Source organism: Spermophilus citellus, assembly GCF_964194105.1.
Source record: "Spermophilus citellus genome assembly, chromosome: X".
Lineage (NCBI taxonomy): Eukaryota > Metazoa > Chordata > Mammalia > Rodentia > Sciuridae > Spermophilus > Spermophilus citellus.
This window is the reverse complement of record NC_138190.1, coordinates 127,452,957-127,469,732: the sequence shown is the minus strand read 5'-3', so window position 1 is coordinate 127,469,732 and position 16,776 is coordinate 127,452,957. Positions and strand designations below refer to the sequence as shown.

Sequence of the window (16,776 nt, the reverse complement as noted above, 5' to 3'; positions counted from 1 at the left end):
AAACTGAGGGAAGAAACACTTATCTTGCAGGGTTGTGAAGCTTAGAGATAAACAGATGCTCAGGGGTCGGGGGCACATAGTAGGCATCTAAACCATGGTAGCGATGTTTCTGAACCCCTGGGGCACTAAATGAGCCCAGGAATATATGAGAGCCCTTTAATGGCAATTGAGAGCTGGCGAGGAGGATCTACAGCTCTGGCTGACTTAAGAGCTGGCCATCTCCCCCTCCAGGATACGGTGACCCAATGAGACTCTGAGCGACAGGCAGGGGGCAGGGGCCTGAGTTTGGCTGGGCAACCTCTGCAGGGAGTCAGCAGAGAGGCGGGGAGCTGGGAGGGGCGTATATATTCCGGTCGCCAGAGGACTGCAGGTGCTAGGCAGAGTTGGCGGAGGTGGGCTCGCGGAGCCCAGAGAAGGAGGTGCGGAGGTTGGGGCGGGCCAGCAGCGGGCGGGGGAGAGGGGAGGCGGGGCTCGGAGCCTGAGAGGCTGTCCTTAGACAGCTCTTCTCATGCCGGGCAGTTTGCTGCATCTGGAGGAGCTCACTGGAGAATCTCCAGCATCGGAGCGGGCCTTCAACTACCGTAAGTACCTGCAAATGAGCGCATAGTCCAGTGGCTGAAGATTAATTACTGGCCACCAGATCCTAAACAAAACCCCGAAAGAGTCTCCTTACTGTAATTAATTGCTGTAAACTGCTCCTCAGTTTGTCCCCCTACCCCCTTCATCCCTGCCTTTCTCCTTCCCTCCCCGGATCCCAGCCCTGCCTCGCTGAGAATCTCTGGGCACTGTAGATATCTTCCCTTTTCCTTCTCAGTCTTCCCTCCCAACCCTCAGCGGAGCATGCAACCGGCACCCCGCCGAGCCCAACCCCTTTGATTGCTGGAGCCCTCAAAGCTATGCAGGGGGCGAGCCATTAGAAATTTCGGGTATGTCACCCTCAAAAGCACTGCGGTGCTGCCTAAGGGTGGGGGGAAAGTGCTTGGGGTGGAGTAGAAAGAGAGGGTAAAATGGTTAAACAGCCCAAGTTGGGGGTGGGGGTGGGGGGGTAAAAGGGCAAAAATGGGCGTGGCCAATTAACCTGAAGCTTAGGGCTGTTGCCATGTTCCCTGAGCATAAGATTAATCATTTTGGCTCGATATAAATGATATAGTTTCCTCAGTGATTGAGGAATGGTCAATTATTCTGAGAAGCCCAGGTTTCCTGAATCCACTCAAGCCCCCAGGAAGTGAAGACCCTGATTTGGGGGTCCACGTGTAAAGGCTGGAGCCTCAGATGGCATTTCCTGGGTAGAATCCCAGGTCAAACCTTTCCCTTGGCAGTAGAACCTGGCTTCCCCCAATAGATCCTGGCCCAGTGCCCCAGGGGAACAAAGCAACAGGGTGGCATCCAAGCCTTGGCCTGGCCCTCAAAAGTGGGAACAAGGGGCTGCAGGAACTGAGAGAGGAAGAGCATCTTCAGGGTCCTACACCATTTGGACATCCCTTTGGAAAGAAGAAAAAAAATAATCACCTTTTAACACAAAATGTCCACTATGTGCTGACACAATATGTATATTCTCTAATCTACCACAATAGCAATACTAGGTAGATAATTCCCCCATTTAACAGGTAAGAAAAGTTCAGAGAGGGTAAATTAAGCCTCCTTCAATACAAAGTGAGAAATGAAAAATGAAGCACTGCCTTCTTGGATCTCTCACTGTCCACCTAGTCTCTAGTCCAGAGGTTTTGAAAAAGAATCTTCCTCTCTTCCTGTTCCTCCATTCTGCTGAATGTCAGCACTGGACCAAGTTAGAGGCTGAGGTCCCAGAGTCAGTTGGAAAAGCAAAATTAGTCCCTTTCTCTGTTCTGGAGCCACCACTACCCTACTCCACTGAGTTCTGATTAAACAGCAGGAGATCTCAGACTCTGAATAGAAATTTAGTAGAGGAGAATTAGCCTGAGTTTGTGGGGGTGGGTACACAACTTCTGCTTGGTGAAGTTTACTCTTGGGGAAGGGGAGAGACACAAAGGCTTAGGGGTTCACCTTATGCAGGGCCTGTAGTCCATAATGACTTCGGGAAAAATCAGAAGGCCTCCCTGCACTCAAACATCCTTGTGGTATTTCCTAAAATTTCTAACACTTCCGTTTTCCTTAGGGCAGTGATAAAAACTGCTTAGAAGTTATGGGTGGGCAATGAATCATTTATACCTTATATTAATTAAGTGTAATCAGTTTGATTTTCCTACTTAAGGATTGAGAATTGGGGGGTAAAAGATACTAATGAGAAGAGAATGTCTTCATAACATTAGGTTGGAGGGTTGAGGGAGGATGAGAGGGGAGCATAGGCCTTGAAGTTAAACATGGATTTGAATTTTGGCTTGAATATTTAGTAACTTTTGACTTTGGTGAATGAATAACATCATTTTCCTTATCAACCAAATGGGGATGGTAGTAATGCCTTTTTTGCTAAGTTGTTGGAGAGAGAGAGAGAGAGAGAGAGAGAGAGAGAGAGAGAGAGAGAGAGACTCTCTGAACAAAGGATCTGAAAAGGTGACTATATCTCCCATCTCCTTCATTCCATGGGGCTTCTGCAGGCTTACATTAGGCCACCTTCTGAGCCTCTGAGATCCCAGGGACAAGTAGAAATTTCTACAAAAATGACAGTGAGGAGATGGGCAGGTGAAAAGTAAGGGCAAGGAGAGGATGAAGCAGGTAGCTTTGTAATATCCTGCGTGCCTGTGAGGGAGTAGAATGAAGGGTTGTTGAGTGAATTCAGTGGTTTATACTAAACTTTGAGAAGCATAACAAGTCCCCTGTGTAAAAACAGTTTTGCTTTTAGATCCTACTACATACTGAGGAGCAAAATCGGAGACTCAGGGTGCCGACCAGCACCAGAGGCCCCACAATCCAGGACAGACCAGGGGAGGGGGCCACCATGCTACGGACATTCCTCATCTTGCTCTTTTGCATTCGTGAGTACAAGGAAGGGTTGAGGGGCAAGTGACTTCATCATAGGTACCCCTGTGAGCATGTATCTCTGGGAGGGAGAGGAGAATATTAAGGTTGGAGGGAAGAGTGGGGACAGAGGGGCTCTAATTCACCCATAATCTCTTTTTTTAGGGCTGAGTCTAGGGAAGACACCGATAGGTAAGTGAATCCCACCCCTCAGGTCCCTTCTTTCCCATAGGATCCAAAGACATTGTCCTGCCTGCGTGACCCTGAACATAACTGCCTTGAGATCCCAAAGATAGATGAGCTGCTTGGGAATCAGAGCCTCTCCCTTTATGCCTTGGTTTCCCACAAGGAAAAAAAAAATGAAGAGCATTATCTCAGATGCAAAGGAAAGCACTGTACTCCCCAACTCATTTTCGATTCCTTGAACAAATATCCTGGGGTCCCACATAAGCAGACACTCCTGCCCCCAAGGAAAGGCAAAAGGAGGGATCTGGCTTGGAGCTAGTTTTGAGTTACATTGTGGGCTACTTTATGGGTTGGAGAGGGCTGACTGCTCACATCTTTATGATCTTTGGGAATGACAGGAATGGAACCTCAACCGGATCTGTGGATCGAGTCCAACTACCCCCAGGCTCCTTGGGAGAACATCACACTTTGGTGCAGAAGCCCCTCTCGGATATCAAGCAAATTCCTGCTGCTGAAGGATAAGACACAGATGACCTGGATCCGCCCTTCCTACAAGACCTTTCAAGTTTCATTCTTCTTAGGTGCCCTTACTGAGTCCAATACAGGTCTTTACAGGTGCTGCTACTGGAAGGAAACAGGCTGGTCAAAGCCCAGTAAAGTTCTAGAGCTAGAGGCACCAGGTAAAAAAGACAGAGATACATACTCATGAATAACCTCCAACTCCTGGGATTCAGATCCTGATTTTCCAGGGCAGGGTTTGTTTAATTCATTCATTCACTTATGTCAAATGCACGGAAACATGCATTCCACAGTTAGTAAATAAGTACCTACTCTGTATTAGGCAATGCACGGTGGCAAAGGTATAGACTCTGGAACAGAAGTGGGGGAAGGAGGGGTAGCAAATAAGGATCATGCAAGGAAGCCTTATTTAAAGTAGAGCTCTCCTCTGCAGCTCTCCAGGCAGCACTATCCTTGTTCTACCTAATTCCAGTTCATTTTTTTTTCTTTCAGGCCAGCTACCTAAGCCCATCTTTTGGATCCAGGCTGAGACCCCACCTATTCCTGGATGCAATGTTAACATCCTCTGCCATGGCTGGCTACAGGATTTGGTGTTCATGCTGTTTAAAGAGGGATACGCAGAGCCAGTGGATTACCAAGTCCCAACCGGGACAATGGCCATATTCTCCATTGACAACATGACACCTGAGAACGAAGGAGTTTACATCTGCCGCACTCACATCCAGATGCTCCCCACTCTGTGGTCAGAGCCCAGCAACCCCCTGAAGCTGGTTGTAGCAGGTGGGTGTGGCCATGGCTGCTGGCATCTTACAATTATTATCCCAGGGATCATGGCTGGTTGAGCCAGGGTTTCTGGTTTTACTTTCCTCAACTAGTTCCTACACCCTGCAAGGTTCATGAGGTAGAGTCATCTGACATTTTACTAAGATATAATGTAAATTAGAATCACACACGCTGCAAGGCAGATGGATGGGAGCCAATTATTTGGCTAGTGAGTGAGCCCAGCCAACTGCCCAGAAACTTTCATCATAGCTTTGTACTTTCTCTACTTGTTGAATATTATGCATTCATTTATTTGTTCAGTATTTATTGAGCACCTAATGTGCCAGGCACTGCTACTGCAGTCTTATAAACCAATTTTTAAATCTAAATTTAAATTTATAAACTGATTTTTAAATTATTTTTTGCAATTGTTATTTTTAAGTGTAGTTAATAGAAAAAATTGCTATTGTTGATGATTAAAAACAAACAAGACAAGTGAAAAAAGTGAGAGATTGCATTTTAGAAATGGCTTGATAAATTATTTCAGCCCCATATCAATAGAGCCAGTAAGATGGCACCAAGCTCTAGACACAGAAGAGGGCTCCCCAAGTATCCAAATGCCAGACACATATTCCAGCCCCAATGGCCTGGATGCTTTTATATGGAATTGTTCACTTTTGCTTTAGTCCCCTCCATCAAGCTAAATAGACTTGGGAGAAAACTGTGGGTGCTACACAAAGTGCCCTGGACTTAGAAGTAATAACCCTGATTCTTAGTTTCACCTCTGACACTGCCTCCCTGAGTGATTTTGAGTGACTCACTTCAGTTCTCTGTGCTTTGGTTTCCTCCACTTTAAAATTAGATAACAATATCTATCCAACCTATTGTATGATTCCTCTCTGTGCCTCAGTTTCCTAATCTGCAAAATTGATATAAGAAAAATGCCTACCTCACAGGGTTGTTGTGAGGATTTGCCTAAGTATAATATTTGTACAGTGCCTGGCATATGAGTTCTCAATAAATGGTAGATATTACCATTATATTAGTATAGCTTTTTATTGAGGATCAAAGAACAAAGCACTGTCTGTTTGAACTGTGTGTATCAATGTTTGTACACAAGCCCTTCCAGCACAGATTCCACTAACACACACTACTGTAGTTACCTGTTCACCAGAATCCTCCACTAGTATCCCCACTAGTCCATGAACTTTTTGCTAGTAGTGATGGTGCCTTCTTAACCCTTGTACTCCTAGAATTATCTGATGCCTGACACCTCTTAAATGCTCCATGAAAGTATGACAAAGCTGATCCATTTAAGTGGGTGTACCTGGGTTTGGGGTGGGGTAAGGGGTGGTATGGGAGTGAAATTTGATCTTTTATAGTTCAATCATTTTGGAAGAAGAATTCATGGAAATGGGGGTGGGACTCCATTAACAGAGATTTTGTTGGTTTGCAGACTTACTGACTAAACCCTCCTTATCCACCTCCTCCAAACCTATGTTGGAAGTAGGATCTTAAGTGGGCTTAATGTGTTAAAAAGCTCTCCTTAATATTATTCTATATTCATGCTCTACAAAGATGGAATCAGTCATTTTCAGAGGTTTGGTTTTGCAGGTGGTTGGAAGAGCTACATTTGTCATTTCAGGTACCTGAAGATGCAAGGAATTATGGATGTAGATATTGCACTGAGACACACACCTACACAAGATCAGAGCTCAGTGGAGCTGATAGTCTTGTGAGAGGGAAGGGGCGTGGGTGAACCTACCCTGACTGTGGCCTAGAGGAAGCAGAGATCCAAGGAAGAAAGGGAGAAAAGGACAAATTTCAGTTACCACTTATTATCCAAAGAAACTAGGAAAATAAAAATAGGGAAGAATCATTCCACTTCTAACTTCAGGGTCTCTTCCCTTTTTAGGACTCTACCCCAAACCAACTCTGACAGCCTATCCGGGGCCCATGATGGCACCTGGGGAAAGCCTGAATCTCAGGTGCCAAGGGCCAATCTATGGCATGACCTTTGCTTTAATGAAGCTTGAAGACTTGGAGAAGTCCTTTTACCATAAGAAGCCAATAAAAAACGAGGCACACTTCTTCTTCCAGTCCCTGAAGAGCCAAGATTCTGGACATTACCTCTGTTTTTACTATGATGGGTCATACAGGGGTTCACTCCTTAGTGATATCCTGAAAATCTGGGTGACTGGTAAGAGAGGGGTATGCTATGGAACATATGGTAGGGGCTAAGGATATAAAACTCCTTCTAGGCCCCCTGGAGAGCCTAGTCATGCAGCCAGGGCTAACAGTGGTGAAAAGAGGAGTATTTGTGTAACTGGGCTTGGGTCAGTATTTACCAAGGGTAAATTCGGGGTGGGGGGAGTTAGACTGTATAGTTCTTTATATTTACATTTTGTCCTAGACTCTTTCCCCAAGACCCGGCTACTTGCTCAGCCCAGTCCTGTGGTCCAAATGGGTCAGAATGTGAGCCTGCGCTGTCAAGGACAAGTGGATGGAGTGGGGCTTGCACTCTATAAGAAAGGAGAAGACAAACCTCTTCAGTTATTGGATGCCACCAGCATCAATGATACCAAATCATTCTTCCTGAACAATGTGACCTACAGTGATAGTGGCATCTATAGCTGCCACTATCTTCTCCCCTGGAAGACCTCGATTAAGATGGCAACACACAACTCTGTGGAGCTTGTGGTTGTAGGCAAGTGCTAACAACTGTTTTTATCACCAACCTATTTGTTTCTATCACCATTACAGTGTTCTAAGAAGAAGCTAGTGGCCCTTTGCACTCTCCTGGAGCTATGAGCCAAGGATAAACATATTATGAGGGTGGTATAGAACTTTCTCCAAATCCTTTAGGGGCCTTCTCTCCCAGGTTTGTTCCTTAAGCCCTAACCTCTCAACATGGCCCAACCCCACTGCAACCCCAGGAAAAAAGTATTGTCCTTTAGTCCAGAAGAAGCTTACAGATATGACTTCTTCCTCATTGAAGATAGAAACCATGAGTGTTAGAGCACCCAGGTGATAGCATAAGAATTCTAGTACATGGTCAAATTTTGAAGCCACTGATCAAGTGGAAATGGAAAGGAAGAGATAATCAAATGGGCAGCTTATAAACTTCTGGTGGGGAAGAGGGTGTTGAGTGCAAGGTTACTTCTAACTCTCATCTCTGGATTGGTTTCAGATAAGCCCCCTAAACCTACCTTATCAGCTTGGCCCAGCACTGTGTTCAAGCTAGGCAAGGCCATCACCCTTCAGTGTCGAGTATCTCATCCAGTACTTGAATTTTCTCTGGAATGGGAAGAAAAAGAAAAATTCCAAAAATTCTCAGCGGATGGTGACTTCATCATTACTAATGTTGAAGGGAAAGGCATAGGCACCTACAGTTGCAGCTATCGTGTAGAGGCACATCCTAACATCTGGTCTCATCGTAGTGAGCCTCTGAAGCTGATGGGGCCAGCAGGTGAGAGGATAACTATTCACAGGAACGCCCCTTCATAATTCTGGGATCTCAGAGCAGTGCCCAGAAAGATATGAAAAGGGGACTCGGGAACTTTGAAGTCAGGGCCCATGGATTTGGGCACCCTTCCCCTGGGGGTGGTCTAACAATCATTCAAAGGCAGAGAGCAGGAACTTCCAAAGTTCCCATGAAAAAGAAGTTCACTTTTTCCTTACCTTCCCCCACAGAAGCACTCTCAGTAATCTGCTCCGCATTCCCCCCATGAATATATTCATGTACCTGTCCCTGTCTCCATCAAGGCCCCTGCTTCTGGTCTTCTCTGGTCACAGGCTTTCTCACCTGGAATTACGTTCTGAATGAAGCTATCAGGTTGTCCCTAATTGTGCAGCTTGTCGCCTTGCTGGTGGTAGTACTGTGGATAAGGTGGAAGTGTCGGAGACTCAGAATCAGGTAACTATCTGGCCCCAGACCCTGTTTCCTGCCCAAGTTCAGTCCAAGATCCCCAAGTCTCAGAAACTGGTTACACCCTATTTGAAACAAGGCACAGGGGCACACCTTATGTATCCCCCCCCCCATCTTCTGGGTTTAGGAAACAAGACCTTCTCACTCCAGCTGTTTCTCTTTCACCTCACAGAGGGGTCATCGCCCAAGCCAGAGGGTGGAGAAATGCATAATTCTCAGAGGCTGGAGAAGCTATCAGAACCACATTCACTAACCCTATCCCTTCTGAGAATGACCAAACCCACAAACCACCCTGTCCCTCTGCATGATTAATGTTTCTCTCTTTAAACTTGATCTGAACTTTTTCTCTTATTAACAAGCCATGCTGCCTGTCTCCCAGGTTCTTATCCACTCCCACCTCAACTCTGCACCCTTACCCCTAACTCTCAAGGGCTAAAGAGCCTTGCGGCCCATCCTAGTTGCCTTAGAAACCTGTCTCTCTGCCACTCTGGCCTCCAAACACCTGTGCAGAGCATCCTGGGAATACAGTCTTAACCTGAATAGGCATCTGATGAGGCAATGGATGGAGCCAGGGAGTCAGACTGTCTCATCTGACCCTCAAAATGACAAGCCAAACAGATTCTCCTGCTACTTCCTTTGATCCTTCGGTGTCCTCTGGGCTATTCACCTCTCTCCTTGATCCCTGTGGCTTGTCTCTGGCTACTCCGCTTGAGAATGAGAAGAGAAATGGCAGCTCCAGACCAGTGGGGGCGTCACCTCCTGAATGCTTTGCTCTCTTCCTCTTCCCTCTGCTTCTGGCTGTACCCCTCTGCCACTGTGATCATAGACCTTTGTGTGTCTGGGAGTATTCAATACACAATGGATGATGACTATGATTATGTGTGTCTGTGTTTTCCGCTGGGATCTGCGGGGTAGAATGTTTGGGTACCAAGAGGGGGCGACACCAAAGGCTTCTGCAAAAACCACCACTCTTTGAGTTTTCCAAAAGTTTCAGTGAGGTTCAACTCTCCTTTGGTTCAGATTCTGTCCTGAGTCTCATGCACATAAAGATAACCCCCAAGCCAGGAGTTAGAAAAAAATGTAGCTTCATGTGCCCTGACCCCAGTCTAGGAGCATTGAATCAAAGAATAAGATCAGAAATCTGATTTCAGAGAAAACAGCTACAAAAGCATGTTTTCCTCATCAGGAAGGAGCTGGGTGCATCAGTGTTTTCTAAATAGAAAGTGTCAAATGGATTTTGGGTTAATATCATGTAATTCTAAAGGACCCATACTCCAACACTGCTGCACTGTCATAATATGGGAGGGGGAGGGGAATCCCACTCTCTGACAAGCTTAGCTCAGCACTGACAGTCTTCTGGTAATTCACAACGGCTGCCTAGGCAACCCTTCCATAACAAAGGCAGGTGAGGCAGGTCGGTCTGAGGACCAATACTGCCATAATAACAACTGCTGCCAAACTTAAACTTGATGACACAGAAATACTCAAGGTCTCTCCCTCCACCCCACACTCACCACCCAGAGCTGCCGATCACACTGAGCTGCAGGAGTTCTGAGAACTACAGGTACAAAAGCATTTTCCCATTTGATATCTCAATTCCAGCAACAGTCTGATCAGAGGCCATGGGGAGCTGACATATGATATAGGCTGGGGTGAGGGAAAGGGGCAGGGGGGCATCTGGGTCATGAAAGAGCAAGGGGTTTATAGGTAGTTAGGCCCTCCAAAAGAAAAGTCATCGATGTCAGAAAAGATTATATCCCATTATCCTGGCCTTACCCAATCCCCATTGGGTAGTGAGCAAGCCAATGACATAAATTGCCGCCCCCTTCTCTCCGCCCTCCCCCTAATCCCAGCAACTCCTCTCATCTCTTTTCTGGTCTCGCTAGAGAAGCCTGGTTGCTGGGAACAGCTCAAGGGGTCACCATGCTCTTCATAATCACTGCCCTTCTCTGCTGTGGTGAGTACAAGGGGGTGGGGAAGGGGCCTGGGCAGAAGGCCGGGGTGAAGTCCTGTGGAGGAGGGGGCAGAGCCCTGGCAGCAGTTTCTTTTGCAGGACTGTGCAATGGGGTATTGACAGAAGAGACTGGTGAGTTTTTCCTGCTCCAGACTGGGACATTCCTCTCTGGAGATCCGAAATAACTACAGAGTGTCAGTGTCAGTGGCCAGGGAGTGACTGGTTGGGAGGGAAGGACAGCCAGGAAGGGGCACTTGCTAAAGCTGCTGGCAAAATTCAGCCTCCAATTCTGCCTTTCTGCCTGCAAAATTTCCCCCAAGCTTCTGCACTTTTCTGAGGCTCCACTGACACATCAGATTCCCCCTTCCCCAGCACCTGAGGAAGAAAGGAAGGAAGGAAAGGATTCGGTTTGGGGTCGAAAGGGGAGGTGGGCAATGTGATCTGGGCAGGGGGTTCAATGGCAAGGAAAGGAAGGAGGGAGAATGGCTTCATTAACTCTGCTGTTTCTAGAAATAATCATGCCAACCCCTAAGCCTGAGCTGTGGGCAGAGACAAACTTCCCTCTGGCCCCGTGGAAGAACTTAACCCTCTGGTGCAGAAGCCCTTCTGGCTCAACTAAGGAGTTTGTGTTGCTGAAGGACGGGACTGGGTGGATTGCAACTCGCCCGGCCTCAGAGCAGGTCCGGGCTGCTTTCCCCCTTGGCGCTCTGACCCAGAGCCACACCGGGAGTTACCACTGCCATTCATGGGAGGAAATGGCTGTGTCGGAGCCTAGTGAGGCGCTTGAACTGGTGGGAACAGGTAAGAAAAGGCAAAGGATCCCCCTGGAGTGATCCCCAGTGACCCTGGGACTCTTGTGCTGCAGGGAGGAGAGGAGGGGCCCTGGGATGGGGGAGGGGCGGGGAAGAGAGTGAGAGGAGCCTGACAGGAAGAGCCTAGGGCCAGCCCAGGATGGATTTCTTTTTTGCTGACAAAGTGACTCTGAGTGTCCCATCTGAGCACTTCCAAACTTCTGACTCCTTTCCCACTCCATTTTGTTTTCCAGACATCCTCCCCAAACCTGTCATTTCTGCTGCTCCCCCAGTTTGGGGCCGGGAACTGCAAATCCGATGCAAAGGATGGCTGGCAGGCATGAGTTTTGCTCTGTATAAGGAGGGAGAACAGGAACCTGTCCAGCAACTTGGTGCCGTTGGGAGAGAAGCCTTCTTTACAATCCAAAGAATGGAGGATAAAGACGAAGGCAATTATAGCTGCCGTATGCACACTGAAAAGCGCCCCTTTAAGTGGTCTGAGCCCAGTGAGCCCCTGGAGCTTGTCATAAAAGGTAGAGCTGAAAAGGGTGTGTGAGGGAGGAGGGGGAGGCAAAGCCTCTCCCCAGGGCAAACTTTCCTGCCGGTCCCAGGAGCCTGTGTCCAATCTTAGAGCTAGGCAGGCGTGGCGCTGGGAGTGCCAGGGCCTCTGGCTGCATGATATTAATAGCCATAATCGTTATTAATAGCTTGGGTTTGTGGAGGGTGATTTAATTTTTATAATTATTTTCCCATCAATTATCTCATTTAACTGTAGAGCAAATCTTCAAGGGAGGTGGAGCAGCTACTATTTCCCCCCTCTGGTCCAAATAGGCAAACTGAGGCTCAGAGAACCAGCAAAGCCCCAGTGAAAATTCGCACTTTTCACTAGTGTCCATTGCCTGCCCCATTGACAGTGAGGACTCATATGGAGGCAATGAGACACGGGGGTGATGGATCCCTGAGTAATATTTTTTTGGGGGGGGTACTAGGGATACTAGGGATTGAACCCAAGGGCACTTTCCCACTAAGCCACACACCCCCAGCCCTTCATATATACATAATTTAAAAAATTTGAGACAGGGTCTTGCTAAGTTGATCAAGGCCTTGCTAAGTTGCTGGGGCTGGCCTCAAACTTTCCATCCTCCTGCCTCAACCTCCTAAGATTACAGGTGTTTATCACTGCACTCACCTATGTAAGATTTTTAAATGCACCTATTTCTGAATTAACACATAATTGAAAACAGAGCAGCTTCCTAGAACCAATATTTGCTTTTTTTCTTAATTCAGTTTTGTGTTATTTGTGTGTGTGTGTGTGTGTGTTTTCTAGAAATGTACTCCAAGCCCTTCTTCAAGACATTGACCAGCCCTGTGGTCACCCCTGGTGCCCGAGTGACTTTCAACTGCTCCACCCCTCACCAGCACGTGACCTTTATTCTTTACAAAGATGGCAATGAAATAGCAGCCAGTGACCGGTCTTGGGCAAATCCAGGGGCCAATACAGCTAACTTTGTGATCGATTCAGTGGGCATTGGTGATGGAGGGAACTACAGTTGCCGCTATTATGACTTTGCTATTTGGTCTGAGCCTAGTGACCCTGTGGAGCTGGTGGTGACAGGTTAGGAAGGGGGAAATCCTGGTGGATGTGGTGCTCACCCTAGGACAGTGAAGTGGAAAGCCTGTCAGTGGGAGAGGAAGAAATGTTCCTTCTAAAAGACACTAAGTGCTTAGGACAGCGCCTGGCACATGGTGAACAGTCCATGTGGGACAGCTGCTCATGTTATTACAGGAAGGAGAGACAAAGGAGAGGGGAGAGGCAAATAATTCACTTCTGAGGAAAGAAGTGAGGCAGATGGGGATTTTCAAACCTAGAGCAAAGCTCAAGTTGTCATATTTCTAAAATCTTTTTGTGGCTTGGCCTTGAGCATTAGGTTCAATGTCCACTTTTTCTTTAGCTGGGCTTGTCAGAGATTGGTGGGCTGGATGGCCTTAAGAGAACAGAAGACCTTGAAATGTCAGCTGCATGTTAGGCAGCCATTGCAAATGATAATTTTCAAAGGCTGTTTAACGTCATAGGAAAATGTTTACAATATAAAATTAAATGAAAATATCAGAATACCCAACTGTGAAGACAGTGGAATCCCATTTATGTAAATACTTATAGCTACATGGACATGGGCATATCTAGAAAAAATAAATGGAAAATATATAAATAATTATCTTTGAGTTGGTAGAATTGTGTTTTCTTCATTAGGTAACATTGTTTCTTATGATAAGGCTATAAAAGCTATTTTCACAGCACAGTGGGTGGGCTTCTCTCACGTTGTGATCTCTTTAATTTCAGAATTCTACCCCAAACCCACTCTCCTGGCACAGCCAGGACCTGTGGTGCTTCCCGGGAAGAATGTGACCTTGCGCTGCCAAGGGATTTTCCAGGGCATGAGGTTTGCCCTTTTGCAGGAGGGAACCCAGGCTCCCATACAGTTCCAGAGTGCCTCTGGGAACTCAGCTGATTTCCTCCTCCATACTGTCAGCACAGAGGACTCTGGAAACTACAGCTGTATTTACTATGAGACAACCATGTCCAACAGGGGCTCATATCTCAGTATGCCTCTTATGATCTGGGTGACTGGTAAGGACAAACAAGATATGGGACTGGGATAGAGATAAATAGAGCACAAGTTAAAGAGGGTACTCCTTCCTGAAAGGTTAGACTAAGGCTTGAGGGGAACAACTATATCCAGGAAAAAGATAAAGGGTTAATTCAGGGAGGGACAAGTTGCTGTACTCACCACAATCCACCTTTATTCTCTTTCTAGACACATTCCCCAAACCATGGCTGTTTGCTGTGCCCAGTTCTGTGGTCGCCATTGGGCAGAATGTTACTCTCTGGTGCCAAGGTCCTGTCCATGGAGTAGGGTACATTCTGCACAAAGAAGTTGGACCCACTTCAATGCAGCTCTGGGGATCCACCAGTAACGATGGGGCATTTCCCATCACCAATATATCTGGTGCTAGCCTAGGGCGTTACAGCTGCTACTACCACCCTGACTGGACCAGCTCTATCAAGATACAGCCTAGCAACACCCTGGAACTCATAGTCACAGGTATGGGCTGGTGCTCTGAAACATGCAGGGGAGTGTAAACAGGAGGGAATATACTGGTTCATGGGAAATAGTTTTCAAAGAGCTGGAGGAAAGGCAAGCAATAATCTTTCCTTTTTATCAGAGAATCCAGGGGTGATGCACTGGATAGTGTCCTCTTGTCTCTGACCAAGCATTAATCTTTTCCAGGCTTGCTCCCCAAACCCAGCCTCTTAGTCCAGCCTGGTCCCATGGTGGCCCCTGGAGAAAATATCACTCTTCAATGTCAAGGGGAACTGCCAGACTCAACATTTGTCCTACTGAAGGAAGGGTCTCAAGAGCCCTTAGAGCAACAGAGGCCAAATGGGTACAGGGCTGATTTCTGGATGCCAGTGGTGAGAGGTGAAGATTCTGGGATCTATAGCTGTGTTTATTATTTGGACTCTGCTCCCCTCGCTGCTTCAAATCACAGTGACTCCCTGGAGATCTGGGTGACTGGTAAGGTCCTGGATACTTAAGCAAGCTGTTAGATTGTGTAGCTTTAGCAGTTCACAGAGGGTCGGGCTGAGTTCGGGATCAATTCTCTGAATTCTGTGTTCTTTTTGGTTGCAGATAAACCTCCTAAACCCTCTCTGGCAGCCTGGCCCAGCACTGTGTTCCAGCTAGGGAAGGACATCACCCTACAGTGCCGAGGCCCCCTTCCGGGTGTCGAATTTGTCCTGGAACAAGAGGGTGAGGAAGCACCTCAGCAATTCTCAGAGGATGGTGACTTTATCATCAACAACATGGAAGGAAAAGGCATTGGGAACTATAGCTGCAGCTACCGCCTCCAGGCCTTCCCTGATATCTGGTCTGAGCCTAGTGATTCCCTGGAGCTGGTGGGAGCAGCAGGTGAGTGCATAATCCCTCTCTAAGGGTCCTGGCCTGACACACCTGAGATCTCAGGGACTGCCTCTCTAGAGACAATCCAAATCAGGAGAGAGGAGGGACTTGAGATTTGGAAACCTCAAATGTCATCTTTCTCCTAAGGATGGTGATGAGGTGAGATATCAGTTCAGGACTCCTTCAAGGCCTCTTACCCACCAGGAAAGGAGAGCTATCTTCCTTAGTGGCATATGTGCCACCACTGATCACCCCTTCTGCTCACCCTTCCCACGTAGCTCTGGAGGAGGCTAGAGTGAGGGGGTAGCAGGAGATCCAGGGGGAACATACACTTGCTAACCTCCATGGCCTTTGATTCTGCTCTTTTATATACACCAGGGACTGCTGCTCAAGAATGCACCGTGGGTAACATTGTCCGAAGTAGCCTGATTGTGGTGGTTGTGGTAGCCTTGGGGGTGGTGCTAGCCATAGAGTGGAAAAAGTGGCCTCGACTCCGAACCAGGTAAGTGCTCATCTCCGGCTCCTTCTGGATGCTGAGAGCTGCTGGACAATGGTCCAAATACTCCTCCAGGATCTGAGCTGTACCATGTGACTTGGATTCAGGCTCATTGTTCTGAATCTTCCCTTGCTCATGTCGTTTTCTTTACACAGGGGCTCGGAGACAGATGGAAGAGATCAGACTATAGTCCTTGAAGAGTGTAACCAAGAAGGAGAACCAGACACCACTACTAACTCTCCCTCCTCAACCTCTCAGGGAATCTCAGTGGAACTGCCAGTCCCGATATAATAATCCCCTTTACAAGAGCTTTCCTCTCCTTTCCTTTACCCTCAGAGACCTGGAAATCCAGCTGATTACCCTGAGTGTCAACCCTATCTACTGCTCCTTGACCTCTAATCACCTGAGCCGGGTGAAGGGGATTCTGGGAGTTGCAAGCTCTACCAGGATGAAATGTTTCCCAAAGAGAGGTTCCTTACCCCTATAACTCCTCACTGTACTGATTCACTGGTGCATGGAATTCTATTAAAATGTATTCTTCTGAATAAAGAGAGTATTCACTATATAACTGCAAAAACTATGGCAATAGTCTTCTATTGGTATGTTGCCCACTTATAACTTAGCAGAAATGGTGAATTGGAACTGATCTCCATGGCAGAAAAAGAAGACACAGGGCTACAAGTACAGAAAAAGGAGTACAAGGACGGATGGGGAACAGGGGGGCAGCTCCACAACTCAGTTTGGTTTGAGATGTGGTCACCAAAAGAAGTATTCTTCTGTCCTTCCATCCCGTTATTGAAATGAATGAATGAATGAATGAATGAATGGCAATGTTCTGTCCAAGTTGAGCCTGAAGACAAACTCTAATGTTACCTTGTATTCACCATGTTAGAACACCTGCTTTCACACAGCAGGGTTGGCTCTCTGTAGAACTTTGAAACTGTGCTTTGTGATACTTAGTAGCAATTATAGGGTATATATTAATTCCCTTTTAATAAAGTATGAACAATTGATAAAAGACAATACTCTAAAGACAGCCCCAGTTCCCTAAAGGTGTGCACTTCTAGTGGTGGGAACTCAGGGAGTAAGGAAGCAGGTGACATGGGTAGTTTGTTGTTTTGGGAGTTTGTTTTTTTTTTTTTTGGGGGGGGGGAGGCAGTACCAGGGATTGAACTCAGGGGCACTCAACCACTGAGCCCTAGATTTAGCCCTGTTTTGCATTTTATTAGAGACAGGGTCTCACT

The 16,776-nt window shown here is 47.0% G+C and overlaps 2 protein-coding genes across 2 annotated transcripts; both read left to right on the top strand.

The window, feature by feature from the left end:
• Positions 1 to 471: 471 nt before the first annotated feature.
• On the top strand, positions 472 to 6,339 carry LOC308639546 (immunoglobulin superfamily member 1-like; the record flags this gene model as incomplete). Its single annotated transcript, XM_081277752.1, has 6 exons — positions 472 to 581; positions 2,819 to 2,951; positions 3,100 to 3,126; positions 3,519 to 3,800; positions 4,132 to 4,419; positions 6,317 to 6,339. Coding segments are annotated over exons 2-6 (657 nt in total), but the record flags the coding sequence as incomplete, so codon positions are not given.
• A 1,288-nt stretch (positions 6,340 to 7,627) lies between these two features.
• On the top strand, positions 7,628 to 16,097 carry LOC308639609 (immunoglobulin superfamily member 1). Its single transcript, XM_081277864.1, has 13 exons — positions 7,628 to 7,870; positions 8,197 to 8,317; positions 10,216 to 10,286; positions 10,383 to 10,415; positions 10,794 to 11,084; positions 11,329 to 11,607; positions 12,402 to 12,689; positions 13,416 to 13,703; positions 13,891 to 14,178; positions 14,365 to 14,652; positions 14,767 to 15,045; positions 15,415 to 15,538; positions 15,688 to 16,097. The coding sequence occupies exons 1-13, from the start codon at positions 7,858 to 7,860 to the stop codon at positions 15,821 to 15,823; spliced, it is 2,499 nt and encodes an 832-aa protein (XP_081133990.1). The 5' UTR covers positions 7,628 to 7,857; the 3' UTR covers positions 15,824 to 16,097.
• The last annotated feature ends 679 nt before the right edge of the window (positions 16,098 to 16,776 follow it).